At 40.1% G+C, this 27,748-nt stretch overlaps 2 protein-coding genes across 9 annotated transcripts in view; one reads left to right on the plus strand and one right to left on the minus strand.

The window, feature by feature from the left end:
- LOC145419250 (uncharacterized) overlaps positions 1-18,627 on the minus strand; it is an 18,884-nt gene extending 257 nt beyond the window's left edge. The window contains exons 1-21 of one of the 5 annotated variants that reach the window (XM_080298045.1): positions 17,877-18,615; positions 16,803-16,911; positions 16,351-16,513; positions 14,423-14,615; positions 13,581-13,677; positions 12,456-12,517; positions 12,076-12,190; positions 11,778-11,839; positions 11,005-11,101; positions 9,862-9,923; positions 9,482-9,596; positions 9,186-9,247; positions 8,415-8,478; positions 8,265-8,326; positions 8,029-8,131; positions 6,349-6,413; positions 3,297-5,286; positions 3,156-3,215; positions 1,203-1,283; positions 550-615; positions 1-234 (exon numbers count right to left, since the gene is read on the minus strand). The exon at positions 1-234 is cut by the window's left edge and continues 257 nt beyond it. In XM_080298045.1, the coding sequence (XP_080154171.1) occupies positions 8-234; positions 550-615; positions 1,203-1,283; positions 3,156-3,215; positions 3,297-5,286; positions 6,349-6,413; positions 8,029-8,131; positions 8,265-8,326; positions 8,415-8,478; positions 9,186-9,247; positions 9,482-9,596; positions 9,862-9,923; positions 11,005-11,101; positions 11,778-11,839; positions 12,076-12,190; positions 12,456-12,517; positions 13,581-13,677; positions 14,423-14,615; positions 16,351-16,513; positions 16,803-16,905 (3,849 nt within the window). In that variant the 5' untranslated portion in view covers positions 16,906-16,911; positions 17,877-18,615 and the 3' untranslated portion in view covers positions 1-7. Of the gene's footprint in view, positions 235-549; positions 616-1,202; positions 1,284-3,155; positions 3,216-3,296; positions 5,287-6,348; positions 6,414-8,028; positions 8,132-8,264; positions 8,327-8,414; positions 8,512-9,185; positions 9,248-9,481; positions 9,597-9,861; positions 9,924-11,004; positions 11,102-11,777; positions 11,840-12,075; positions 12,191-12,455; positions 12,518-13,580; positions 13,678-14,422; positions 14,616-14,851; positions 14,946-16,350; positions 16,514-16,802; positions 16,912-17,876 lie in introns of those variants that run through there. The other 4 variants (XM_080298044.1, XM_080298046.1, XM_080298047.1 and 1 more) reach the window with 4 other exon arrangements.
- Positions 1-23,818, plus strand: part of LOC145419296 (protein NLRC3-like) — a 79,764-nt gene extending 55,946 nt beyond the window's left edge. For all 4 annotated transcript variants that reach the window (XM_080298063.1, XM_080298064.1, XM_080298061.1 and 1 more), the window contains one exon: positions 22,894-23,818. In XM_080298063.1, coding sequence (XP_080154189.1) covers positions 22,894-23,089 — 196 coding nt within the window. In that variant the 3' untranslated portion in view covers positions 23,090-23,818. The remainder of the gene's footprint in view (positions 1-22,893) is intronic.
- The last annotated feature ends 3,930 nt before the right edge of the window (positions 23,819-27,748 follow it).

Below are 27,748 nucleotides of genomic sequence, written 5' to 3' on the forward strand. Positions count from 1 at the left end.
TTAACATTTATTTTTTTTTTTTAAAGGCCAGTCCTCTGTTGCGCACAAAATCTCGAATGTTTTGAATAGATCTCGTCTCCAAGATAGGTTGTTCCTTTTCTTTGCACTTCAGACACTGCTGGTTGGTGACAGTGATACCGTTTTCAATAAAAGGCTTCATATGTTTCATCACCGCTCCTATCTCCTCCTCAGACCATGGTCTCTTCACACACCGCCTTGATGAAACACATAAACCTGTTCAATAAAACAAAACAAATTTGAAGTTTAAAAAGATCATGTGAGATGCACTTGTAGGTAGAGATGGTGTTCAAAACTGTGAAAACAAGCTGGTACTTGTCTAAACAAATTGTGTGTGATAATAAATAGACTGTAGACCTGATAAAATTTAAAGTTTGATTGTTTTCATTAACATGATAGTTCATCACACTGCTTGGTAAGCACAAAATACATTCAGCTTCTTTATATGTTATATAATGTCTAACCACATGATGTTGGTGTTGACTGCACATAGTGCCTAGTGATGGACATGGCATCTGATTTAGATCATACCTTTAGTAACTGAGTCAGGGACAGGAGGTGAACCAGAAGTCACACAGGCATCATTCCCCTGGTCATCTAAAAAATATTGCACAGTATAAATGTATGGGCTTAAAGAGGCTTTCTGCCTACCAATCAAACACCATGGGCACAGAGGGGACAGTGACAGCCAGTTCTATTATACTAACTATACACATGGCAATGGTGCTGAACTGGATGAAGTCAACAATACCTTGGGTAATAAGTTTACTGGGAAATGATGTAGATTTTGCACAGGCCAAATCTTGCTTGGCCAAAACTGATGAAGCATCAAAATACTACTCATAAAGCATTAGTGTCACAATTAGGAATGGAACTACTAACAATTGACCATGTAAAAATGTACTGATGGTTAGTAATATTGTTCTATACACAATCCCAGGTTATCGTAATCAGCATAGTAGTGTTAATAGTAAAGTCTGATTTCATTTTTAATGCAATGAAAAACAGAGATGCAAGTGGCATTAATGAAACAAGAGAGCATCTTTATCATACGTGATGTGCGCTGTTAAAATACGTTACTGCACATTTCACTGGATTTGTCTCTGAACAAGACTAACTCACAGATCCCAGCTCATTACATAAGATATGTTGGGCAAACTTTGAGTACAGCATTGAAAATGTACCTTGAGCTGCAGTCTCGGAGAAGTGAGGCAAATCAGAAGTCACAGAAGTTAATATTTCTTCATTGTCATTGATAGATTTTTCTAGCAAAAAAAAAAAAAATAAATAAATTATATATATATATATATATATATATATATATATATATATATATATATATATATATATATATATAATACATACAGTGAGGAAAGTAAGTATTTGAACACCCTGCTATTTTGCGAGTTCTCCCACTCAGAAATCATGGAGGGCTCTGAAATTTTCATCATAGCTACATGTCCACTGTGAGAGACATAATCTAAAAGAAAATTCCGGAAATCACATTGTATGATTTTATAACAAGTTTTTTGTATATTTCTTTGTAAAATAAGTATTTGAACACTTGAGTCAAACTATATTAATATTGCCTTTGTTAACAATTACAGCGGCCCAACAGTTCCTGCAGTTCTTCACCAGGTTTGCACACATTGCAGAAGGTCTTTTGACCCACTCCTCCACACAGATCTTCTGTAGATCTGTCATGTTTTGGGCCAACACAGACTTTTAACTCCATCCACAGATTTTCTATTGGACTGAGGTCTGGAGACTAGTGAGGCCACTCCAGAACCTTGAAATGCCTCTTACGGAGCCACTCCTTGGTTTTCCTGGCTGAGTGCTTCAGGTCTTTGTCTTGTTGAAAGACCCAGCCAGAACCCATCTTCAATGCTCTGACTGAGGGAAGGACGTTTTGGCCCAAAATCTCACAATCCATGTCCCCGTTTATCTTCTCCTTAATACAGTGCAGTGGTCCTGTCCCCTGTGCAGAAAAACAGCCCAGCGCATGATGTTTCCACCCTCATGCTTCACTGTAGGATGGTATTATTGGGATGAGACTCATCCTTCTTCTTCCTCCAAACCCCAACAATGGAGTTTAGGCCAAAAAGTTTTATTTTGGTCTCATCTGACCACAGGACTTTCTCCCATGACTCTGGATCATCCAGATGGTCCCTGGCAAACTTCAGACGGGCCTGGACATGGGTTGGCTTAAGAAGGGGAACCTTCAGTGTAATGAATGATTTTAAACCATGACGTCTCAGTGTATTACTAATAGTAGCCTTGCCAACGGTGGTCCCAGCTCTCTTCAGGTCATTGACCAGCTCGTCCCGTGTAGTTCTGGGCTGATTCTTCACCTTTCTTAGCATCACTGACACCCCACGAGCTGAGATCTTACGTGGGGCTCCAGTCCGAGGAAGACATTAGCCTCTTCCATTCAGGGGCGCCTGCAGGAGTCTTGCAGAGGGTACGCACAGTCACCTGCACGCGCTCCATCGCGCACGCACTCCATCGCGCACACGCACATGCGTGCACACGCACTGTCGCGCACCGAGCTGCTTGGCAGTGTCTCTGGAGCCCTTTCCAGCTTTGTGAAGGTCTAAAGTTTTGTCTCTTGTGTCGTTGGACAGCTCTTTGGTTTTACTCATGTTGCTGCAACACTTTTGACAGATTGTGGGGTGCACATGTGTCTTTATGAAAGCTAACGGCATCAAACAGGTGCTGCTAAATTAGAATCATGAGCAGAGTGTAGTTGGACTGTTTAAAAGCAGAATAACAGGTCTTTGAGGGTCAGAAATCTGCATGATAAGCAAGTGTTCAAATACTTATTTTAAGCAGTAATATACAAAAATATTTTAATAAAATCATACATTGTGATTTCCGGAATTTTCTTTTAGATTCTGTCTCTCACAGTGGACATGTACCAACGCTGAAAATTTCAGATCCCTCCATGATTTCTAAGTGGGAGAACTTGCAAAATAGCAAATACTTACTTTCCTCACTGTAAATGGTATTAACTACACAGCAAAGTACAAACAGAACTGCAATAACATTATCTAAAATATATATATAAAATGTAAATTTTAAATATTTTATCAATACAACTGCAAAGTCTATAACACAGAATACAATAATTTCAGTACCTCGCAATGTGGAAGCATCAGGGAGTTGCTGTGATCCAGTAGCCATCCCATCTATGTCATCTATAAAATTGAAAAAATGTTATTAGACCAACCATATTCACAAACACCAAGCCGATTTAACAACATATAAACCATGCATACCACCAATTTCATCCAGAGTTTTTCCTTGAATATCCTTCACACTTCCCTTCTCCATGGCCATGAGCAACTTGGAGATCTTAGCCAGCTGAATTGTTGATTGGGGCAGTCGATAGTATTCTCTATGGACCCTAATGTCATGGCCGAGGAAATCGGCCAGCTGGTCTAGTTCATTATCTTTCAAGTTCATGACTTGGCTTATCGTGGCAATCTGTTTGCGAAGGTTAGTTGATCTGAGGTTCTGAGGATGTTCAGCTCCGCAAGCATCTGCAAACTGACCAAACTGCCCTCTGTAGTGACCATCACTACAAGGAATGGCGAAAAGGTACATATTGTTTTCAGATACCCCGCACTCTTTCCTCTTACTAACGAGGAGTGACAGGTTATCGGTCATATCAGAAGTCAGGATCACAGCCACCTTTCGTCCTTTTTTCCCCTTCAGTTCCACTCTGGCAAACTGTTGGCAAAGCCTTTTCTCAACTTCTGTAAGCCCAGAGCTGATGTCATCGTTTAGTTTGGACATGTCACGATCTTCAAAATTTTTGACAGTCATACGTGCTACTTCACCTTCCCTCCTCCTATTGAACAAAATCACTTGACAAAGGATCACCTTTGCTAGTGCTGCATAAGTTCCTACTGTTGGGTTATCACCTAGTTTCTCCCTAGCCGATTCCACTTGCTGACCAAGATATAACTGCAGCTTCTGAACATCTCTGGTCAGTGGAAGGCTGTCGACCTTGTTGTATTTTGCCTCACTCAGGTTTGATAAGGCTGAATGGGAAACTAATTCAGACCACTTTGTTTCATGAAGTGTGTGAAACCTCCTGATTGAATCGATCGCCTCTTGATCCTCTTCCATGAGAGCACGACACATGATAATATCACTTATTTTTCTGAGAGAATGTCCAAGCTTCAGGGCCAAACTTGGGGCTTTGAATGTGCTGGTTTCAGTATCAAAACCTGAAACTCTCTTGACAGCATTAGTAAGAATAAAGAAGTTGGCTGGTTTTATTGCCTCTTCCATATTATGGATTCTTGTTGTGTGACGCAAAGTCACAAGTAATCTCCCAAGTTCCCTTACTTTCTGTCTTATATACTCATGCTTTGATCTGTCACTTCCATGCTTATTAAAAAGAGACTGAGCCAACTGCATAATATAATGATCATTCCTTATTGCACTAGACACATCATCCTTGTGCATCTTGCCCAGTACTGAGTAGAGTTCACTTGAAATTGGCTGAGACATTGTGGATTGAGTAGATGCTATACCAAAGACTCTATCTTTCAGCTTCTCTTCAGCATTATTCTCTGGTCTTAAAGCACATCTTTTCATATGCCGAGAAACTTCTTTTCTGGATATCATACCCTTACAGTATAAGCAGTACTCGTATGTCTCAGCGCTGCTGCTGCTCTTTTTTGAGATCCTTTTCACTTTAAGACAACCTGATCCTGTGGTTTTAACAGCAGAGTTGTGCTTGAAGTTACCAAGGTTTCGTAACCTTTCAAGATGAACTTTTCTGTCCTTTGATGATTTGGGTAACTGAAGCACCTGGGCGACTTCAGCATTTTCATTTTCATGCGTCTCCAGATGACGTGCAAATTTTGTTTGAGGTTTTCCACATACAAAACAAAAATTGACTGTGCTTTTGATTAATTTTGTTGACTTGGTTGGGGATTCATTTTGGCACAGCATATCCACAGTACTCTTTTCGCTACATGCATCTTTTGTTTTCTGCTGGCATGACTCTGAGCTGTCTGGTTCTTGGTCGGGATGAAGATCATCAGTAGTTTCAAGATCATTCAAAATGTGCTCAAAGTTGTTCTTAACATCCATGGTCTGTTCTTTTTCAGCAAAAGTAACGCATAAATCAGGCATGCTAGCAGCATGGGAGTTTTTTGATGGTCCAGGTAACTCAATAGACAACTCTGTTCCTGAGCTTTCTGAATCTGATGCAGAATTTGGGATGTATTCTTCATCAGATGAGACATCACCCTGTTCGTAAATACAGCATAGATTAAATAATAGAAATAAACATGGGAAGGATAAATGCTAAATTGTTCACGTCACAGAGCTCGGGACGTAAACCAAAGTCTCTAGAGGTCTTAAAAGTACTAAGAAATACCTCCTGATTTAAAGAAGAAAATGTGCAGCAGATATGTATTTTGTGCAAGTATTTTGATTCTGCTTGATCAATTTGCAATCTGTGATCGATTCAGTACTTTTTTTGATATTTGTCCCATTTCTAATATTCAATTTATATTTTTTGAACAATGACATTAACAAAAAAACAAACACAAAACAAAAAAACTAAGACACTAGCCCTAACCTGGTCCCAGAGCCCCTCCCACAATGACCCCCACAGATCAAAATTTGTAAAACCTTTGAGACTAGATTGTAAAAAAAACAAAACAATTTCATACAAAGGATTATAATAAAATCTAAGTAATATTTTTACAATGTGTTTATTTATTTCTGGCCTCTCTCACATAACTTCTACACTCTATCCAGTCCAAAATCTATCTGCTTTCAATTCTCTATCTGAGACAACACTTACAAAACTGATTATCCTTATAATTTTGTGATGAAAGAAAAAGGAAGAGCAAGCAACATGTGGCAATCTTCACGAACTGCATCTACGTCAATATTAACTATATTATAATGAAGCCTGCTTAAATTCAACCTGGGAGACACACCTGCACATCGTCTCCATCATCATCATCATCTCAACTCCCTTCAGCTGCTCACTACGTCACAGCCAATCCGGAGCTCCCTCGCACCTACGCCTCCATTCAGCATCCGGGCATTTAAGCTCTTTCACCCATAGCTCGGCCTCGCATCCCTCCACCACCCCTGCACCCCCATGCTTGCCCCCTGCCTCCATACCACCACCAGTGTCCAGACCCCGGGGGAAGACCTCCTACTTCAATCAGCAATGCTTTTATCAACAGTTTTCCCGCCGGGGTCTGACCGCCAAATATTTAATGTTCAATAAAGCATGTCTAATTCTTTCTCCATATCTGAGTCTTTCCAGGTTGAATTTCACTGTACACTTACGTCGGACATATCCCAGTCTTCTGAAGATGTCTGGAGGCAGATCTTATGCCACACACAACGGCATTCTACAAATACAAAGAAACCACAGCATTAGACAACAACCGATGATTCATTAAGTTATAATTTAAAAAGTAGCGATCCCACACGTCACAAATTATATTCACTAAGACCACTAAATATAAACAAGCATAAAGTAAATTTAAAACCAACGCATAATTCAGAATAAAAAGCAGATATATATATATTATCTTAAATTGACCTGACCAAACTACTCATTATGGGCCACATAGGCCATGTTTCAGAATGCATTCTTGGCTCAAAGACTTCTGGCAGAATGATCTAGTGAGAAACAGAAAAGCTAAAATGTTTATCCTACATTAATTAATAAGGATTGAGATGAAAAGGACTTCTACTAAAAAGTCATTGAAAATGTGTAGAGACACCATCAAGCATTTGTATTGCAAATTGCCTGATTGATCTATTGGAATAGGTCTGGATTAATCAGACCCAGTACCTTACTGGGCTTCCTATATTGACATTGTAAGAAGTTTGCAAGTTTGATGCAATGTTTACTCAACGGGTTTATTATCATTAAAACATCATCTTCCAAGTTTGTGTGTATATGTGTAATTACAGAATGACAAACAGACTTGAGGGCAGTTTACTTCATACATGTTGATACTCTCTTAAATATAATTAAACATTTGTGCATTTTGCTTTATCTTTATATAACAGATCAAATCAGGAACTGTGGTTTTTGCATTGTAACATCACAAATAAGCTAAATCAGCATTGTCAGTACGCATGCACGGCGCGGCCGGGTCAGAGTACACCACTACCCACGATGTAAAGGCTGAATTATATTTCTCTGTCAGATATAGGCTTGGTTCTTTTAATACATCCATGGATATAGCGTCTCCGGGCACCACAGAGGCTGATGGCTCCGGATATGAGGCTTTGAAAGTGAAAGTTTATTTGCAGCTGTCGATTCATTGTACCAACCTTCTCTCAGCTCTAAGGGATCTGGAATTGTCATCTGACAACTGTCAGTCTCGATCTCGAGCAGAGACTTATATCCAAGGTAGCATAGCCTCCCGCTCCTGCTGTTTTGTTAAAACTATAGGGGCTTTTTGTAGTGAAAACGCCCAAGCGAGGGCCACGAGTTCTTTCTTTCTCTTCCCAGCAGCACTGTATCCCCGTTTCGTACCAAATTCTTTTAAAACATTGACGTTAGGACGCTCAAAATATTCAATATCGCTATCACACGCGGCCGTGTTTACTGTTTACAATGCATGCTGGGTAGTCGTGACCCTTGACCCGGACCGGCATGCCTTGCGCGCGGTGAGATGCTCATTTAGCTTATATGAGCTTGATGTTGAAAGAGTGAAACAAAGATTTAAAGTTGTAAAGTTCAACAGTCTAATCAACAAAGAGTAAGAGGGCAATATACATTATTACAGTATGTTCTCTGTTCTCTGCCACACTAAGCAGACAAACTCAAATGCATGATATGTGATAGTATCTGCCATTACACTGTGTATCATTGCAATGGTTTGAATTGATAAAACTTTGAAGTGATTTTTTTTATTCTTTACATATGAAAATGTAGACCTGACTCATGGTAACTTAGGGTATAGTGAAAAAATGCATTAATTAACACAAGATAAATAATACACTTACGCTTGCATCTTAGACCGTGCCATCTGATAGCTGTCAAAGGTGAATGGCATATCCCGCATTTGTCAAGTTTCACCGATTCAAATACCAGCCTATGAATTGTACACTGGAAAAAATTAAAAACATGAAATGAAACATAAAACATTGTTACCCAAATATTTTATGATCTTTACAAACCACACTATTTACCAAACTACACATTGATACAATCTTTAGTAAACAGATGAATCCATGCTAACCTCATGCTCAGAGCTGTCTGCTGTAGGTCTAGATGACTGACACTCTGCTCTTAATTCTCTGTCTGTAGAAGAGAACACAAGACATGGAGGCATAGTGCTTTGCAAGACCCCAGGGTTTAACAGGTAGTGCTTACTCAAGCAGGGACTCACCTGTGAATGAGTCTGTAGAGATCACATGGTGCTCCACGTCATGGGCAATAGGCTCTGCAACACACTGTTGACCAGAAGGGATGCTTGCGATCTTTAGCTGGGTATGAAAAGTAGAACAAATATTGTAAACATCTGGCAGCTACAGTGGAAATGTATTTAATCCACTACGAGTGGTCTTTTCTAACCAGTGTCCCCTCAACCCATGTGTTTTTCTGAGTATGCCAAACACTGGAGATGAAACAATGAAAGACTCAGTTTGAGCTCAGATGTCAGGACAGTGTTCTCACATACCTTGAGTTTGTCTGTGTCAGACACACACACATAGTTAAGCATTTTCTGTTTCACCTTCAGTTAAATACAGTTCTAACTCTCACCCTAACTGCAAGGAAACAGAGTGATTAACCCTTACCTAGTTAAGTGAAGCCAAAGTAAGACAATACTAAGAAGCTAAAGTGACTGTGAGTAAAAGGTGCATGTATATGTCTGACACAGAAAAACCCAAGGTTTACAAGGACACTGTCCATCAGCCTCATAATGACATCTGAGCTCAAACTGATGCTTTCACTGTTTCACCTCCAGTGTGTGGCCACTCAGAAAAACACACTTGTTAAGGGGACACTGTGGTTAGAAAAGACCTCCTGTTCTAAATAGAGGACATTTCCACCACCGCTGCCAGATGTTTGCTAAAATACTCAAAATGGAGTTTCATGTAAACACCATAACACTTCTAACCATTGGTCAATTTTAAAACAAAGGTCAATTTCAACTCACCTCACAAGCAGAGTCGTTAGGCACAGCTCTGGATGATTGTGGCACCTCTTTCGATTTGCTCTCTGTACAAGGGAACATAAGGAGATTCAGTGCTTGACTTTCGTTAAGTCAAAAAAAACACATCTACACATAACGCAATCAATTCACATCCCTGACTGTTACAATTCTACTCAAAATATCCATCAAGACACTATAGAATCATCAGAAATGTCCCAATACTGGCACATTTTTCATGCAGCAAACCTTCAGGCATGTCATGCATTGCCAGAAGTTAACAACATTTACTCAAAACTGACCACTGGTAAGTTCTTCTGAGAACGCTTGGGGTGACAACTCCTGATACTGGACACCAACTTCACCAATTAACTCTTTCAGAGAAGAAGTGCCACGCTGACCTCCAACAGAATGCACCTAAAAAGATGCAAAGATGAACAAGCATCAATGGTACAGTGTCCATCTGATCAAGAGGGACACTCTCAGTCAAACCTTAAAACACCCAAATGATGTTGAGAGGGAAATGCAATGTTAAATGATGACTACCTGTACTTACAATGGTTTAAAGACTGTACATGCAGTATAATTGTAATCAATTGATAAACATGATCTTTACAAACCACACTATTTACCAAACTACACATTGATACAATCTTTAGTAAACAGATGAATCCATGCTAACCTCATGCTCAGAGTTGTCTGCTGTAGGTCTAGATGACTGACACTCTGCTTTTAATTCTCTGTCTGTAGAAGAGAACACAAGACATGGAGGCATAGTGCTTTGCAAGACCCCAGGGTTTACAGTTTTTGCCCACTGCTTGAACACATTTTGCAAAACCCCGCTCGCTGTGCCAAAACTGTACACACAAGTACACATGACACAACACTGGGAAATATACCATTCACATCTGTGCCAAATTGGAACTCTACTCCCAAAGCCTAAACTCTGCTGTCAAAACCTAACATTCCTTTGTCAAAATGTAACTCTGTTGACAAAATGACACATACCTGCACCATATGCAAACACTCACAGATCAGGGGGAACACACTAGTCTGCTGTACATAAAACACTGCAGTCCTTGATTTCCATTGTTTATACAGAAGGCACATTTACAGGGGACACATTTCCAAACGACCATAAACGCAAATAGACCTACTCAATACTGCACATTGAAGTACCATGAATACAGGTAAAGCGAATAAAACAACAACAACACAATAGTACTGCAATAGACAACACACTATACTGTAAACACAAAAAACCATGACAATTGTGCATACGTGGGCTCATGGATCCCGCCGTCTGTTGGGGTCTGGCCACAGGACCTCATCAACATCGCAAGCAATGTCCTCTCCCGCCAGGCACCGGGGTAAATATCCTCTTGCTCTCCCTCCATCCATGCTTGCAAAGTTCTTGGAATGGCTACGCTGAGGGCTTTTTGTAGTTGGCTAATTGGTGTTCGGTTTTGCAAGTAGGTGCCTTCAGGTGTGTATTTGAGTGGTTGCAATTACCCGATGTGTTTTGTATTTTGGATACATGTGTTTTCCGAATGGCACCCTGAGATTTCATTTTGTGAGCGAAGTGTCTTATGTATGAAATAGAGTGTAGCATGCAGGACCATGTGTGTTGCCTAAAGGAGTAGGTGTGTTGCATGATTGGAACTGGGGTGCAAAGCAGCGCTTTTGTTTAAGGTAGGGGTACATGTGTTTGAGGTATGGTAACAACAGCTTCACGTTGTGTTACTTTAGTCTAAGCATGGGTTTATAGTGTTCAAGCAACGGGCAAAAACTGTAACAGGTAGTGCTTACTCAAGCAGGGACTCACCTGTGAATGAGTCTGTAGAGATCACATGGTGCTCCACGTCATGGGCAATAGGCTCTGCAACACACTGTTGACCAGAAGGGATGCTTGCGATCTTTAGCTGGGTATGAAAAGTAGAACAAATATTGTAAACATCTGGCAGCTACAGTGGAAATGTATTTAATCCACTACGAGTGGTCTTTTCTAACCAGTGTCCCCTCAACCCATGTGTTTTTCTGAGTATGCCAAACACTGGAGATGAAACAATGAAAGACTCAGTTTGAGCTCAGATGTCAGGACAGTGTTCTCACATACCTTGAGTTTGTCTGTGTCAGACACACACACACATAGTTAAGCATTTTCTGTTTCACCTTCAGTTAAATACAGTTCTAACTCTCACCCTAACTGCAAGGAAACAGAGTGATTAACCCTTACCTAGTTAAGTGAAGCCAAAGTAAGACAATACTAAGAAGCTAAAGTGACTGTGAGTAAAAGGTGCATGTATATGTCTGACACAGAAAAACCCAAGGTTTACAAGGACACTGTCCATCAGCCTCATAATGACATCTGAGCTCAAACTGATGCTTTCACTGTTTCACCTCCAGTGTGTGGCCACTCAGAAAAACACACTTGTTAAGGGGACACTGTGGTTAGAAAAGACCTCCTGTTCTAAATAGAGGACATTTCCACCACCGCTGCCAGATGTTTGCTAAAATACTCAAAATGGGGTTTCATGTAAACACCATAACACTTCTAACCATTGGTCAATTTTAAAACAAAGGTCAATTTCAACTCACCTCACAAGCAGAGTCGTTAGGCACAGCTCTGGATGATTGTGGCACCTCTTTCGATTTGCTCTCTGTACAAGGGAACATAAGGAGATTCAGTGCTTGACTTTCGTTAAGTCAAAAAAAACACATCTACGCATAACGCAATCAATTCACATCCCTGACTGTTACAATTCTACTCTCAAAATATCCATCAAGACACTATAGAATCATCAGAAATGTCCCAATACTGGCACATTTTTCATGCAGCAAACCTTCAGGCATGTCATGCATTGCCAGAAGTTAACAACATTTACTCAAAACTGACCACTGGTAAGTTCTTCTGAGAACGCTTGGGGTGACAACTCCTGATACTGGACACCAACTTCACCAATTAACTCTTTCAGAGAAGAAGTGCCACGCTGACCTCCAACAGAATGCACCTAAAAAGATGCAAAGATGAACAAGCATCAATGGTACAGTGTCCATCTGATCAAGAGGGACACTCTCAGTCAAACCTTAAAACACCCAAATGATGTTGAGAGGGAAATGCAATGTTAAATGATGACTACCTGTACTTACAATGGTTTAAAGACTGTACATGCAGTATAATTGTAATCAATTGATAAACATGATCTTTACAAACCACACTATTTACCAAACTACACATTGATACAATCTTTAGTAAACAGATGAATCCATGCTAACCTCATGCTCAGAGTTGTCTGCTGTAGGTCTAGATGACTGACACTCTGCTCTTAATTCTCTGTCTGTAGAAGAGAACACAAGACATGGAGGCATAGTGCTTTGCAAGACCCCAGGGTTTAACAGGTAGTGCTTACCAGTGTTGGGGAGTAACGGAATACATGTACCGCCGTTACGTATTTAGAATACAAAATATGAGTAACTGTATTCCGTTACAGTTACCGTTTAAAAAGGTGGTATTCAGAATACAGTTACTTTGTTGAAATAAATGGATTACACTGGGGTACTTTCCTGTTTCATTTTGTCGCGGGTTAGGACTGTTTGGGTTTTGTTTGACAGCTACGTTCTGTTGTTCCAGGCGGCAGCGTTACGGTTGCCATGGTTACAGGGCGATGCTCTCTCTCTCTCTCTGCGACTGTGTGTTTCCTGGGTGAGAGAGAGCGCCTTTTCGTTGTTGTTGTGCTAAGCTAACAGGCAGAATGCTACAAGCATAGCTCTAAAGAATGTAGCATCATGGGCAGTGTAGTCCGTGCTGCAGGGAGAATGGACTGCCATACACGTTATGGGTCTGTGAGCGCTAGGAGGGAGAAAAAGGGGAGTAGAAAGGTACGAGTTGTCGTCGAGGAAAAACGGGAGCTGGAAGCATGTAAATATAATAATAACCACTGCAGCCAAGAAGAGAGCCTGACAGCCCAGTTGTAAGTAAGCTATTTAGACTCGACTGTACACCGTGTTCCTGTTTTCCTCCGAAAACAATAAGTTCCGTTGGAGCAGCCTTTCAACGCCTCTCTCTGTCTCTCGCAAGAAAAGTTGACCCACACAACAAAGTAAAGCTATTTTTCAGCTACGAGCCGACAGGGACCCCGCCGTATTAGTCAGAGGTCCCTTTACTACAGTTCGGAGTCGCGGACCTTCAGTAATAGTAATAAATCACACAGCAACAAATTCACGTTGTTGTAAAAGGCATGATAATATATTAAGTAATCCAAAGTATTCAGAATACGTTACCGTCATTGAGTAACGCAACGGAATACGTTACAGAATACATTTTGGGGCATGTAATCTGTAATGGAATACATTTTAAAAGTAACCTTCTCAACACTGGTGCTTACTCAAGCAGGGACTCACCTGTGAATGAGTCTGTAGAGATCACATGGTGCTCCACGTCATGGGCAATAGGCTCTGCAACACACTGTTGACCAGAAGGGATGCTTGCGATCTTTAGCTGGGTATGAAAAGTAGAACAAATATTGTAAACATCTGGCAGCTACAGTGGAAATGTATTTAATCCACTACGAGTGGTCTTTTCTAACCAGTGTCCCCTCAACCCATGTGTTTTTCTGAGTATGCCAAACACTGGAGATGAAACAATGAAAGACTCAGTTTGAGCTCAGATGTCAGGGCAGTGTTCTCACATACCTTGAGTTTGTCTGTGTCAGACACACACACATAGTTAAGCATTTTCTGTTTCACCTTCAGTTAAATACAGTTCTAACTCTCACCCTAACTGCAAGGAAACAGAGTGATTAACCCTTACCTAGTTAAGTGAAGCCAAAGTAAGACAATACTAAGAAGCTAAAGTGACTGTGAGTAAAAGGTGCATGTATATGTCTGACACAGAAAAACCCAAGGTTTACAAGGACACTGTCCATCAGCCTCATAATGACATCTGAGCTCAAACTGATGCTTTCACTGTTTCACCTCCAGTGTGTGGCCACTCAGAAAAACACACTTGTTAAGGGGACACAAAACAGATAAGCTTGCAATCATCACTTGGGAAAGTCATACAAATTCAAGATTTAGTTAAACCAGATTGAATACCACCAAGAGGACATTTAAATATCGTGACTAGGGCTGAAACAACTAATCGATTATTGAAATAATCGTTAGTTGCATCCCTAATTGTGACATCTAGATATGTAGGTTTTAAACAACAATTCATAGGGGAAATTTTTTTTTAAATGACCCACCTTTTTCCGCCAGGGCCATTCTTTCCCACCATAGTCATAAGTAATTTCACTTCCTGCCGCAATTTCCTTCAGTGCAAAAAGGCAGAGATGTGGCTTCCCTTCTGCTTCAATCAACTTCATTCTGCAATTTGGTGTCCTGTGTTCATCGTTTACTAGTCGCCCAAATGACCCATCTTCAAGTGCTCCATCAATACTGCAAATTTGGAAACATACATCAAACAAACATTTATAGTGACACGCCTATGAACTATACTATAATTTTTAAGCACCAACACAAACACAACATCCAATACAAGTTTAGTTGTTAAATGCATAGTTTATAACTGCGTCCATCAGTCAAGGACGCGTTGCTTTCTGACTGAGATAAGTGTTTGCGCTTCTACTTGTGCTTAGAGCTTAAACGTGGTTTTGTTGTACTGTTGCGCTGACCTAGTAGGTGTGGCTGTTACTCTTCTCTTCTCTTCCTCCTCTTGCCCACTACCTGCTCTGTGCTGCTGCTTGCGCGTGGCCACTGATTAGACCTTGTGCAATCTACAGCTAAGCGCAGCCTGGTGTGCACTGCTCTGCCAGGTGAGTTGAATTAGAGCAATCAAGGGCGGGCGTGCCTAGTAGACCTTAAAATGCATGCAGCAGTCATTTGACCCGAGTGTGACATACTGAGAGGACAGCAAACCAAGCACAATCCACTTTCCACTGTGAGGAAGACTTTGAGTTAGACGGGCTATCGGTAAGCTCGGACTCATATTTGCTGCTTATGTTTGGGAAATATGGAAGCTCAATTGTGGAAATGTATTTATGCTTTGGGAAATAGTTACTGCATTTAAGTTTAAAAAATTATATTGATATTAAAATGTTTAAGTTTGAAAAGATTGTTTATGTAGATAGTGTTTCCCACACTTATGTTAATTAATACTAAAAGTAATTACCCCAAATCCTTGGTTAAATCTTAAAACTAGTGTAAATATGTTTGGTTTAATTTAAGGAAAATAATTCTTTGTAAAAGAAAATCCTTGGTTAAAGTCTTTATTAAAATATTTGTAAACTCTAAAATGTATACTTTAAAAATTTAATTGTTACAGAAAGTGTAAAAAATGCAAGGTAGACCACAGTTTATTTCATCTTTGTTGTTTGAAATTACTCACCTCTGATTCAAAAACTAATGAATGTAAAACTAAAACTAGGATAAATGATAGTTTAGACAAAAGTGGCTTTACTGAAGTGTATATTTTTATTTCATTTCTGTATAATGCATTTAATTTATCTGAATGATTAATGAAATGTTCTTTATTTTTTGTGTTGAAAGGTTTTTCACCGATCCATCAAGCCATCTACCTACCTCACAGGCAGAGAACACTTGACATGTACTATTTTGGCATTGTACATATTATACAGTAGTTTTGGACACAGTATAACAGTGCACGGGTCTCCGTGTCCACATGTGCCAAATGCGCACAGACACATGGGCGCTCATTCAGCCCTGGCCATTTGAATTTTCTCTTATTATTTTCTCTATCTCTATATTATATTTTAAATCTTCACAGCAGCGTGAGCACACTGTCTTAGCTGTAAGATGTAGGCTTATATTATTACCCCTCTAACCCCGTACATTACGCCCGTGAGTGTGTATTAGAGAAGGCACACACAGGCTGAATATGGGGACTAACGGGCCCTCAGCATATGTGGGAGTCCCGTCAGTCCCCAGTACCGAGAGTTCCCGGGGACCACAGGGTCACCGGGAAATGACGGAGCCTTAGTAAGAATGAGATCCCGCTATTCCACGGGTCCGTCACTCCCCCTTCTATAGATTCTGGGGACTGACGGGGCCGGGTACCAGAGGTAAGGACTCGTTAAAGAGCAATATGAGATGTTTGCTTCAGAAATCCTGACCTTGCAATAGAAATGTAAACATTCAGTCATTTTGAATTTACCACAATGTCTTCTGCTTCCATATGAAGTCAAACATGAAGACTGAACATGCGCTGGGGTACAGGTTACGTCTGTGTTCAGCTTCAGTTGCATCAATAAGCTCCCCTCTATACTCGACCACGAAGTCTCCTTGTTTGAAATTGGCTAATGTGAAGATGCCACGACCTGAAGAAACAACCATATTAGAGACACAGGTGTGGCAGCACTGCAAATAATCAATTCATTAAATATGTATATCTGTAAATAACAAGTATGCAATGTTGTGCTTTTTTCAATTCTACATATATAATAAAGAAAACATGTCCAAGTGCAGAAAACATAAATAGCCAGGCTCGCTAATAACTAAATTATTATTAAAATACCTTTCATTTTAATTTATATTGATGTTTGTACAGGTCACCACTGGTGATGTGTAACCCCTCAGTCTAGCCTGCAGTGTGTCAAAGTCACTCACCTTTAACTGAATTAATAAATTTGATTTCTAACATTGAATTCTTGTCTCTTCTTGCAAGGATGTGATTAATGGCATCCTGAAGGGGAGTAGTTCTCCGTGACATGATTTTCTAAGGAAATAAGATAAAAATGTAAACCACATCAAAACTTCAAGCCTTTATGCTTACAAGGGCATTAGTAAAGCCTGAATGAGAAGCACCCCCCCCCCCCCCCCCCATGTTAGCGTATTATTAGTTTAAGGTTATTTTAGTTTGGTGATGAGTGCTGGAGGGATTCTGGTTAACAGATAAATGGATGGGGGCGAGGCTGTATTTGTGCAGATTAACTTGACTGTGTTCCACCTGTGTTGATTAAGTCAAGTTTCTGACATGCTCCACCCAATTTTTCTTATTTCACTAATAGCATGGATACTGAAACTGTTTCAATTGAGTTCTATGCTTTCATTACATTCACATAACAGACACAGACAAGGCTGATGTCTGAGTTGTTTTAACAGAAAGCATGCACTTGCAGATATTAAAGATACTTAAATATCCTAATTTAACTAAAGCCTAACTCTGACTTAGCCTAAACCTGTCTGTCAAACTAAGCTTTAGATCTCTCAGGAATAATGTGCTTCATCAACACAACTATAAGAGAGCAAAACAAATGTGGTGTTTGGTTTTTTTTACAATATTTTATAAACAAATGTGTGCAGAGTGACATCAATACTGTCTCAATTAAATTTCATGAATCTAAAAAAGTTTATTTGTATTTGCCTTCCAATGTTTCCTTGGTATTTGGGCAAAGATCATCTTTTAATATCTTAAATAATCATCTCAGAACAGAACAGGAGGAAAACAGCTCCAACTACCACAAAAAAGACAGGTGTGAGTACTACTGCTAGTACAACTGCATCTACTACAACTACTCCTACCATTAGTACAATAGGTAGTAGTTACTAGTTACAGAAGTAGTACTTATAGTAGTTGTAGTAGTAGCAGCCATTTTACATTAAACAAGTGTAGTGATCTTGTAGTGAAAAAGGCCTTCTTTCAAACTCAGTGAAACATCACACACTTGTGTAATTTCTTACCTTGAAACAAGTGATGAGATTAGGCCAGGGTAAAAAAAACCATCCCGGTGCTTGGGACAGTCCGGGAATCCCCGACCAGCGTGTTGCTGTGACCTCCGTGAACCGTTCCGCGTGCTCCGGCCCGCTCTGCCGTCCTCACCTCGTCGTGGTCCGGTCCCCGCGGTGCGCTCTCCGCCGTCCGCTCGTCGTGGTCCGGTCCCCGCGGTGCGCTCTCCGCTCGTCGTGGTCCGGTCCCCGCGGTGCGCTCTCCGCCGTATGCTTTCCACCGTACCTCGTTGTTCCCTCACCTGCCGCCTCACCACGGCTGTGCCTACTTTGAAGCACTGTGTCTGTCAGAACGTCCGTCTTTTAAAAGTTTTATAATTACCTTCTTACCTTTTCTCCAAAGCGTGTCAAAACTCTGCCAAAATTGGGCGCTTCCTATTCATCCATCAATCAGTCGGTCTAAATCATTGATGTAAATATCAATGGTGTAAATGGGTAATGTTAAAATGCGCATGCGCAGCTTCCAATTTCGCGCCATGTGTATAATTTCCCGCGCTCGTGTATAATTTCCCGCGCTTGTGTGTGCGGCATGCAGGGACAACTCCAACCGACAGGGGTCAGTGGCGGACACACAAATATACAACATATGTCAAGTTTTTGGTTTACAAAGACTTTTGAGAAAAACACTTTTTGGGTATTAAAACATGCCCAGAAACCATTTTAAAAGGTCAATTTTATGAGGACAGCAAAATGTCCTCATGTAACAGAGGGTCCTCATAGCTCTTTGATTTGTCTTGAAAATTGTCCTCCTAAAACAAAAAACAAACACACGCACTCACACTCACACACACACGCACTCACACTCACACACACACACACACACACACACACTCACACACACACGCACTCACACTCACACACACACACACACACACACACACTCACACACACACGCACTCACACTCACACACACACACACACACACACACACTCACACACACACACACACACACACACTCACACACACACACACACACACGCACTCACACTCACACTCACACACACACACACGCACTCACACTCACACTCACACACACACACACACACATACACACACACACGCACTCACACTCACACTCACACACACACACACGCACTCACACTCACACTCACACACACACACACACACTCACACTCACACTCACACACACACACACACACACAGAGAGAGAGAGAGGGGGGGGAGAGATCATTAATACAAAGGATTGAAGCCGTTTTTGGATTTTCACTTGTTGGCTTTAATATGAACAGTCACATAAAATTCATTCCAGTTTTTTTTCTTGCCTTTGCTTCAATTAAGATGTTTCTTTAAATCTACAACAGCTTCCTTTTCAAAAAAGTTTACTGACATAGTAAGGAAGTAGCTAGGGACCTCAGTAAGTATGAGCAACAATAGCTTAGGGACAGTTTCTACAATAAAGAGGATTTCATCATCTGCTGTTCGTCAAAAAGTGCCGTATTAAAAACAATTCAGCAGACCCTCAGAGTGCGGATACAAACTGTTTTCAGCTGTAGAGGTAGAGGTACGCTTCATGTACTTATCAACATACAGTTTAGCAGAGTGGATTAGAGTGCATTGGTGCTTGGGCCTCTTTTATTTAGCACGGTTATACCATTGTGAATTTAGCTATATAAATATGCTCAAGAGTCTATCATATGTTTGACATGCAACTAAAAATTCGAAAATATATATTTTTTAAATCAGTAACTTTGCAAATTTAGAGGAAATGTTTTCGGACAACATATGTGTCACGTTTTAAACAGGTTTTGAATAATTAGCACTGACATACAGACATTTATGCACTGGGTATAACAGACATGCTTACCTTGTGAAAGGCCCTCGGATTTCTTGGAGCAGAGAAACACTCTGTATTGTTGCTTTTTGAGGGTATTGTATTGTTGAGGGTCGCAGATGCCAACAGACTTAATAAACTGATCCGTAAGGCCAGCAATGTTGTGGGGATGGAGCTGGACTCCCTCAAGGTGGTGTCGGAGAGGCGGATGCTGTCCTAGATAAAGACAATGTTGGATAACACCTCCCACCCACTCCATGACATGTTGGTCAGTCACAGGAGCTCGTTCAGTGAGAGACTGAGATTACCGAAAAGCACCACTGAACGACACAAGAAATCATTCCTGCCTGTGGCCATCTCCCTGTACAACGCATCCACTTAACACACTGTTTGCTGCTACAACTACACATGTTTCTTTTCCAAATATTTATTTATAAGTGACTTATGTATGTATGTATGTATATATATGTATATATTGTACTATTCTTAGTTAGCGTATTGTCTGTCTTGTCTTAATGTTGGTTTAAAATGGAGCACTGTAACAAAAAAAAATTTTCCCCAGGGATCAATAAAGTATTCTGATTCTGATTCTGATTCTGATTTTCTCTATTGTATAAGCAGCGTCCGACTGTCAGAAACGCTCTGTGCGGGTAGCAAAGTCGGCTCCAACGCACATTCAAGTGAAAAAATAAAAAGTTAAAACGATATACCTTGCGGCAGTTGTGAAGTGCTGAGGAAAATACTGTGTGTCTGATGGGGTGTTTTTATATAGGTGGGGCTACTTTCAGTTGACCTCTGAGATATAGAGATAAAAGAGTGTGATGTAAGGAAGAAAGGTGGAAAGCCTTTGGAGACTCTGTTGGTCATGGTTTCTGCTGGCCTCTGACATGATAAGACTAGTTGCATTAAAGCCATTAACTGTTTGTGAGAAAACACCTTTGGGCTGGGATGCTCTTGATAAGGAGCCTCTTTTGTTTGCTTCATGACTTCTTTTGCAGACTGTTGGGAGCCTAACTGTTACAGAGTGTGGGAATATGTGTTTTTTAGAAGTATCACAGCTTATTTCTAAAAGAAATACATGTTGTTTGCGGTGCTCTATTTAAAACTATTGGCCTGTGAAACTTTTAGAAACGTGAAATGCCCCTAAAGTAGTTAAATCATCTATGTGTAATCAGCGAGGCTAACTGTTGCAGACTAGTAGATAATTATAAGACTAGTTGCATTAAAGCCACATTGAGGTTGATACAGCGCTAGTGTGAATATGTACTTTTAGAAGTATCACAGTTTATTTCTAAAGGGATACATGTTGTTTGTGGTGCTCTATTAAAAAAACTACTAGCCTGTGAAACTATTAGAAAAGTGAAATCTTCCTAAACTAGCTAAATTAAATGCTGTGTGGGAATACACGGTTTTTAGAAGTATCACTGTTTATTTCTAAAGGGATACCTGTTATTTGCTCCTAAATAGCACTGAAGAAAATGCAAAAGGCTCCTAACTAGTTAAAATACCCCTAAAGTAGTTAAATTAAATCACCTATGTCTAAATAACAGAACTCTGAGACCTATACAATCCTTTAAAAAGAGTTTAATTAAAACACATAATGGTTTCATTAAATAATACTCTATTAAACACATGTGAACTCATATGACCCCTGGACACACACGCACGTGCAAAAAGTCCGTTCTCGCGCATGCACGCGCACATGGACGCGGCGGGGGATAGGGAGGGGGGAAAATGCCCTCGGGGTGTGGGGGGGCAAAGAGAGGTACAGCTATATTACTACTAACATTGACCCCACTTTCCTGAATAAACTTCATTTTTTCTTGTCGCGGACCTTATCAAACCCACAGAAAATACCAAATACCAAATTACATCAAATAACACACAAAAAAACCCCACTCATTCACCCATCAGGCTCCTGGCTGGCTCGCCACGTGTAACGCAAAGTTATTTTAAGGACTAGTTTATGTCAATGGATGAATTTACTGACTGACGCGCAGAAGAAATAGTTCTTTATGGAGCCTAGATGGTGTGAATGATGAGACCAAAGACTGCAATGTCTTGTACCAAAAATATATTGAATAAATAGGGGAAAGGGGAAATGGAACAAAATAATTAATACAACACACAACGTAAATGTCCACAATTAAATAATAAATCAATGCTGTGATTTTTCTGTGCAAGAGTCCTTTTGCTAAGAGTCCTTTTTTGGTCCTTTTCTTTTTAAAGTTCACTTTTAAGGTATTCCTCCTTAGGGTCTCATCATTCACACCATCTAGGCTCCATAAAGAACTATTTCTTCTGCGCGTCAGTCAGTAAATTCATCCATTGACATAAACTAGTCCTTAAAATAACTTTGCGTTACACAACACTGAAAGAACATCATCCATAAATGTTGAGTAATAACTGGACTCTCATACAGCGAGACTCAAATGCCTTTAAACATCAGCTTATCCTGCTGATCCAAGTCCAACACTGAGTTTGTAAAAACATGTTTGTCAATCATTTTGTTTGGTTTCTGAGGAAAATGATTCAATAACTTGCTGCTAATACACAACATTTCATCATATTTCCTCTTAACCCTCTTTTGTCTGAACATTTGATCCCATTTGAATTTGCAATAAAGGATCCACAGAGTTTGGTGACAATAATGACAGTAGATGTTTGTGTGAAAGTGCTGGAAGCAAATGAGTGTGTGATGTTCTTTCAGTGTTGCACTTTGTAGACGCTCCCTGAACACTGGTCTCACAGCCAGCTGCACATAGAGACCAGTGTTGTTAGTCCAGGTCAGAAGATGACTTGTTGGAATGAAAATGAGCTTTTAGTTTGTCTGCTTTAATAATGTGACTGGAAAAAGGTGTTGGACTTCAAATATGTCCATTTCTTTCACACTTCACCTTTAAAAGTAAAGCCTTGTGGTTCCTGGAAGGAAAAACACGACTTTTTCAAGTCTTTGTCCTGTTTTTATGATAAATGTACGACTTTAATGTGAAACATTCAGAGTTTTTTCTCTTGTGTTTGTTTGAAGCTGCTTCCTGTTGGCTTCAGCTGTTTGGAGTTTCCATTTTCTAAACTTCTACATTCTGAACCTTCTTCAGCTCTGAACAGATGATGAAACACTGAATGATTTCAAGCTCACACTTTGTCTAATAAACTTACATCTTTCATTCTTTATACAGATTGGAGAGCTGTGGTTTGTCAAAGATCAGCTGTGATTATCTGGCAGCAGCGCTGAAGTCCAACCCCTCCCATCTGAGACAGCTGGACCTGAGTGACAACAACAAGCTGCAGGATTCAGGAGTGAAGCATCTGTGTGGTTTCCTGGAGAGTCCAGGATGTGGACTTGAAACTCTGAGGTCAGTCAGCATGTTTTAGTTGTGCTGAGATGAATATGATGTGAAAGTTGTGCTGACACTAAACTGCAGACATCAGGCTGATATTATACTGATCCACACTGAGGATCTTCATGGTAAAGTCTGTTTTCTTCTTCTCTGGTTTAGTCCATTGACTGCAGCAGAACAATGTTCACATTTCAAACAGTGAGACTCAACGTATGGCCCGCGGCCCACACGCGGCCTGCCCACCTTTCCTGATTCAGAGAGAGGGGACCCTGATTAACTGTGTAGTGTTCTTCCTCACAGTTCTAAGTATCAGACACAACAATGAATAATCCACAGCTGACTGTCTTTAGCAGGTCAAAGGTCACGGCACACAGCAGACAGTGGGAAATATTATAATTCTGATCATTTATCAGCACATATCCATATGTATAAAAACAAAGCTGACACTGTGAGACTTGATCAGAGGTGTGATCATCACAGCAGAGGCCTTTGTGTCAAAGTCACTGAGGATCAAACAGAAACACATGAAGCAGATTTTCCTCTTCTGGCTTTTTATAGCAGATAACCTTCAAAATATTCTGCAGTCCATCAAAAACTGAAGCAAACCATGAATCAACATGTGAACATGAGCTGATGCTGCTGAAGGGAAGCAAAGTTACGGAGGTTTGATTACAGACACAGCTGAGAGTTTGTAATCTGTCATCATTTTAAAAGGTTTAAATTTCTTCAGTATTGAACAGCAGAAATGAGGCTTTGTTTTGGGAGGCCGACAGCAGTGAACACAACAGCAGACTGGTGCGTAATAAGCAGTGAATAATGCAGGAAACAGATTTTTGAAGGTAAACTGTTCTTGAAGTACACTGAGAGAGAGAGAGCTGTGCAGGAAGTAAACGTCAAAGTCAGAGAGAATTCATGACGATGTTCATCAAACGTAAAGCGTAGTTTGGATCTTCTTCTGCTGCTGGTTCACTCAGTTTTGGTTGGAGACAGATGAAACCTGCAGCTTCAGGATCTGTGAGCCGTCCACTTTCAGCCCCGACGGCGTGTCCGTGTACGTGCCGTCGAGTGAACGATCCACGCTCTGTGTTTCCATCTTTGTGTGTTTAGCTGCTCTCATTTACTGTTTTATCTGTTTGCTTGTTGTTGAAATACTTTTGGGAGCTTTAACCTGAGATTCTGGCAAAATACATTTATATTAAAAATCGATTCAGGATTGAATGAATCAACATCGCTTTATTCAAATTAAAACCATTTAAATAGGAAAATCCATTTTTTTACACCCGCCTCTAATGCTGGGTAATGTCAGCTGGTCCATGTGCAGCTGGCTGTGAGGCTCAGGGAGCGTCTACAAAGTGCAACACTGAAAGAACATCATCCATAAATATTGAGTAATAACTGGACTCTCATACAGCGAGACTCAAATGCCTTTAAACATCAGCTTATCCTGCTGATCCAAGTCCAACACTGAGTTTGTAAAAACATGTTTGTCAATCATTTTGTTTGGTTTCTGAGGAAAATGATTCAATAACTTGCTGCTAATACACAACATTTCATCATATTTCCTCATAACCCTCTTTTGTCTGACCATTTGATCCCATTTGAATTTGCAATAAAGGATCCACAGAGTTTGGTGACAATAATGACAGTAGATGTTTGTGTGAAAGTGCTGGAAGCAAATGAGTGTGTGATGTTCTTTCAGTGTTGCACTTTGTAGATGCTCCCTGAGCACTGGTCTCACAGCCAGCTGCACATAGAGACCAGTGTTGTTAGTCCAGGTCAGAAGTAGGGCTGGGACAACGCGTCGACGTAAAAAAATCTGCGTCGATGCGTCGTCACTTTCAAAAAAAGACATGGCGGCAGCGAGTAGCGGAATCATGAGTGAGGCAGTTGCAGTCAACTTAAATCACTCCACCCGAACACGCAGTTCTACAGTATGGGATATTTTAACAGAAAAGGAAGTGATTCAGTCGTTTGCCGGCTTTGTGAGGTGGAAATGGCCTATCATAAAAGCACGACGGCTATGCACCAGCACCTCAAACGACGGCAGCCAGGAGCAGCTTCTGCAAAGGACAAACCACCGTAAGTTTTCAACTTTTTGCTAACGCTAGTTTTTACCCGTTAATTCATCCAGACCGCCCCCCCCCCCCCCCCCACGTAGACGTACACTCACTCATAGACACAGATAAACACCCAACCTCCGTAAATGCAAAACTCATTTAAGCTGCTGAGCAGTAACATATAGCAACTGCTGTTGTTATTGTTTTTTTGTTTGTGGCCCATGCTGGCAAAATGAGTCGGAATGCACGCAGGCTGATTATCAGAATCGGCGAAAGACAAAAATGTGAGACAGCGAATTGGCCGCAGGAGAAATGTTAACAAGGATAATGCACCACCTGCTAAACGTAGCCGTCGTGGACACTGTTACAACATTGTTAAAGTGCTTGCAAAAGCAAAATGACAATGAACTCTTGATTTGTCAAATTTAATGTGTTTCATCCTATTTGAATGCTGTTTTTATACATTATGCTTCTCCAGCTTGATCTTATAGGTCAAAGTTATGCCATCTAATGACTAGAAAGCAGTGCACCAGTAAAGGTGCCATCAGCTATGGCTGTTTAAACATTATCTTTTCCAGCCATCATGATTACTGCATATCATATGTTCAACATTGGGGATTATTATTAACCTCTTACTGTTATGCTATGAAAGCACATGGCATAACAGTGTGTGTGTATCTATCTATCTCAACCAGATCCTTATCAAATTATTTTGATATTATGCTTTCCATATAATTATTTTGTAATTATTCGAATTCATCTGTGTGCTGTGTGGGATTTATGATTTCAGAAATAAACAGAAAAGTCTGGAGGACTACTGTCAGAGAAGAAGTACACCATGCACCCCCCAGGAGGTGGCTGTACTTACTGAGAGCGTCTTAGCTATGATTTTAAAAGACAAGAGACCACTTGCTGTGGGTGAGGGATTCAAAGAAATGCTGACCACTTTCCAACCAGGTTACACTCTGCCGTCTAGGCGTCATTTTACAAGCATGATGGAGAGAAAGTATGAAACTTCAGTGGAGAAACTAAGGAATGAACTAAAAAAAAGCCACATCCAAAATCTCCCTTACCACTGATGCTTGGACAAGTCTGGTCACAGAGTCCTACTTAGGGGTAACTTGTCATTTCATTATTTGTTCAAAGACGCCATTGCTGCTGTTTGTATATTATTAATTTTTTGCTATGATTTCCTTTGTTATATTTGTTTTTCAAAACATTTAATTTTTTGTTAAAAACAGAAGATTGTAGTACAATGTTATTGTGGATTTTGTTTTGTGAATGAAGAGCACTTTTTGGCAGAAAGCAAAGTGAATGTTACATTTTGTTTATTTAAAGACACGATTGTTGCTATTTATTTGAAATGTTTTGTTAACTTTTCCTTAATTTTATATATGTTTGCACAATTCATTTCTTGTTAAATGCTATCTCTATTGTATTGATTGTACGACCTCTACAACTTTATTTTGCAATTTTTTTTTTTATTAAAAGGTCTTCAAATGAATAAATTTGTGTTTTTCATTTATATACATAAATTAATAAATGTGAAATTGCTATACAAGTCAAATAATGGGGAAAGAAATCGTTAATCGAATCGAATCGAAATCGAATCGGATTGAAAAATGAATCGTTAGATTAATCGATGCATCGAAAAATTAATCGCTAGATTCATCGATTAGGAAAATAATCGTTTTGTCTAGCCCTAGTCAGAAGATGACTTGTTGGAATGAAAATGAGCTTGTAGTTTGTCTGCTTTAATAATGTGACTGGAAAAAGGTGTTGGACTTCAAATATGTCCATTTCTTTCACACTTCACCTTTAAAAGTAAAGCCTTGTGGTTCCTGGAAGGAAAAACACGACTTTTTCAAGTCTTTGTCCTGTTTTTATGATAAATGTACGACTTTAATGTGAAACATTCAGAGTTTTTTCTCTTGTTGTGTTTGTTTGAAGCTGCTTCCTGTTGGCTTCAGCTGTTTGGAGTTTCCATTTTCTAAACTTCTACATTCTGAACCTTCTTCAGCTCTGAACAGATGATGAAACACTGAATGATTTCAAGCTCACACTTTGTCTAATAAACTTACGTCTTTCATTCTTTATACAGATTGAGGTGCTGTGGTTTGTCAGAGATCAGCTGTGATTATCTGGCAGCAGCGCTGAAGTCCAACCCCTCCCATCTGAGAGAGCTGGAGCTGAGCTCCAACAACAAGCTGCAGGATTCAGGAGTGAAGCATCTGTGTGGTTTCCTGGAGAGTCCAGGATGTGGACTTGAAACTCTGAGGTCAGTCAGCATATTTTCGTTGTGCAGAGATGAATATGATGTGAAAGTTGTGCTGACACTAAACTGCAGACATCAGGCTGATATTATACTGATCCACACTGAGGATCTTCATGGTAAAGTCTGTTTTCTTCTTCTCTGGTTTAGTCCATTGACTGCAGCAGAACAATGTTCACATTTCAAACCTTCAAAGAAGAAGAAAAATCCTCCACTGGATAATTCACTGTGAAACTCTCCAACTCTTCATTCCACCTTAAAGTCTGTCTGACACTGAAATCCAAAGCAAAATGTGTGTTTGCTTTACAGACAGCAGTCCAACACAAACATACACACATCATCCAAAACACAGTCCAACATCCAA

Source organism: Astatotilapia calliptera, chromosome 3 (genome assembly GCF_964374335.1).
Source record: "Astatotilapia calliptera chromosome 3, fAstCal68.1, whole genome shotgun sequence".
Classification (NCBI taxonomy): Eukaryota; Metazoa; Chordata; class Actinopteri; order Cichliformes; family Cichlidae; genus Astatotilapia; species Astatotilapia calliptera.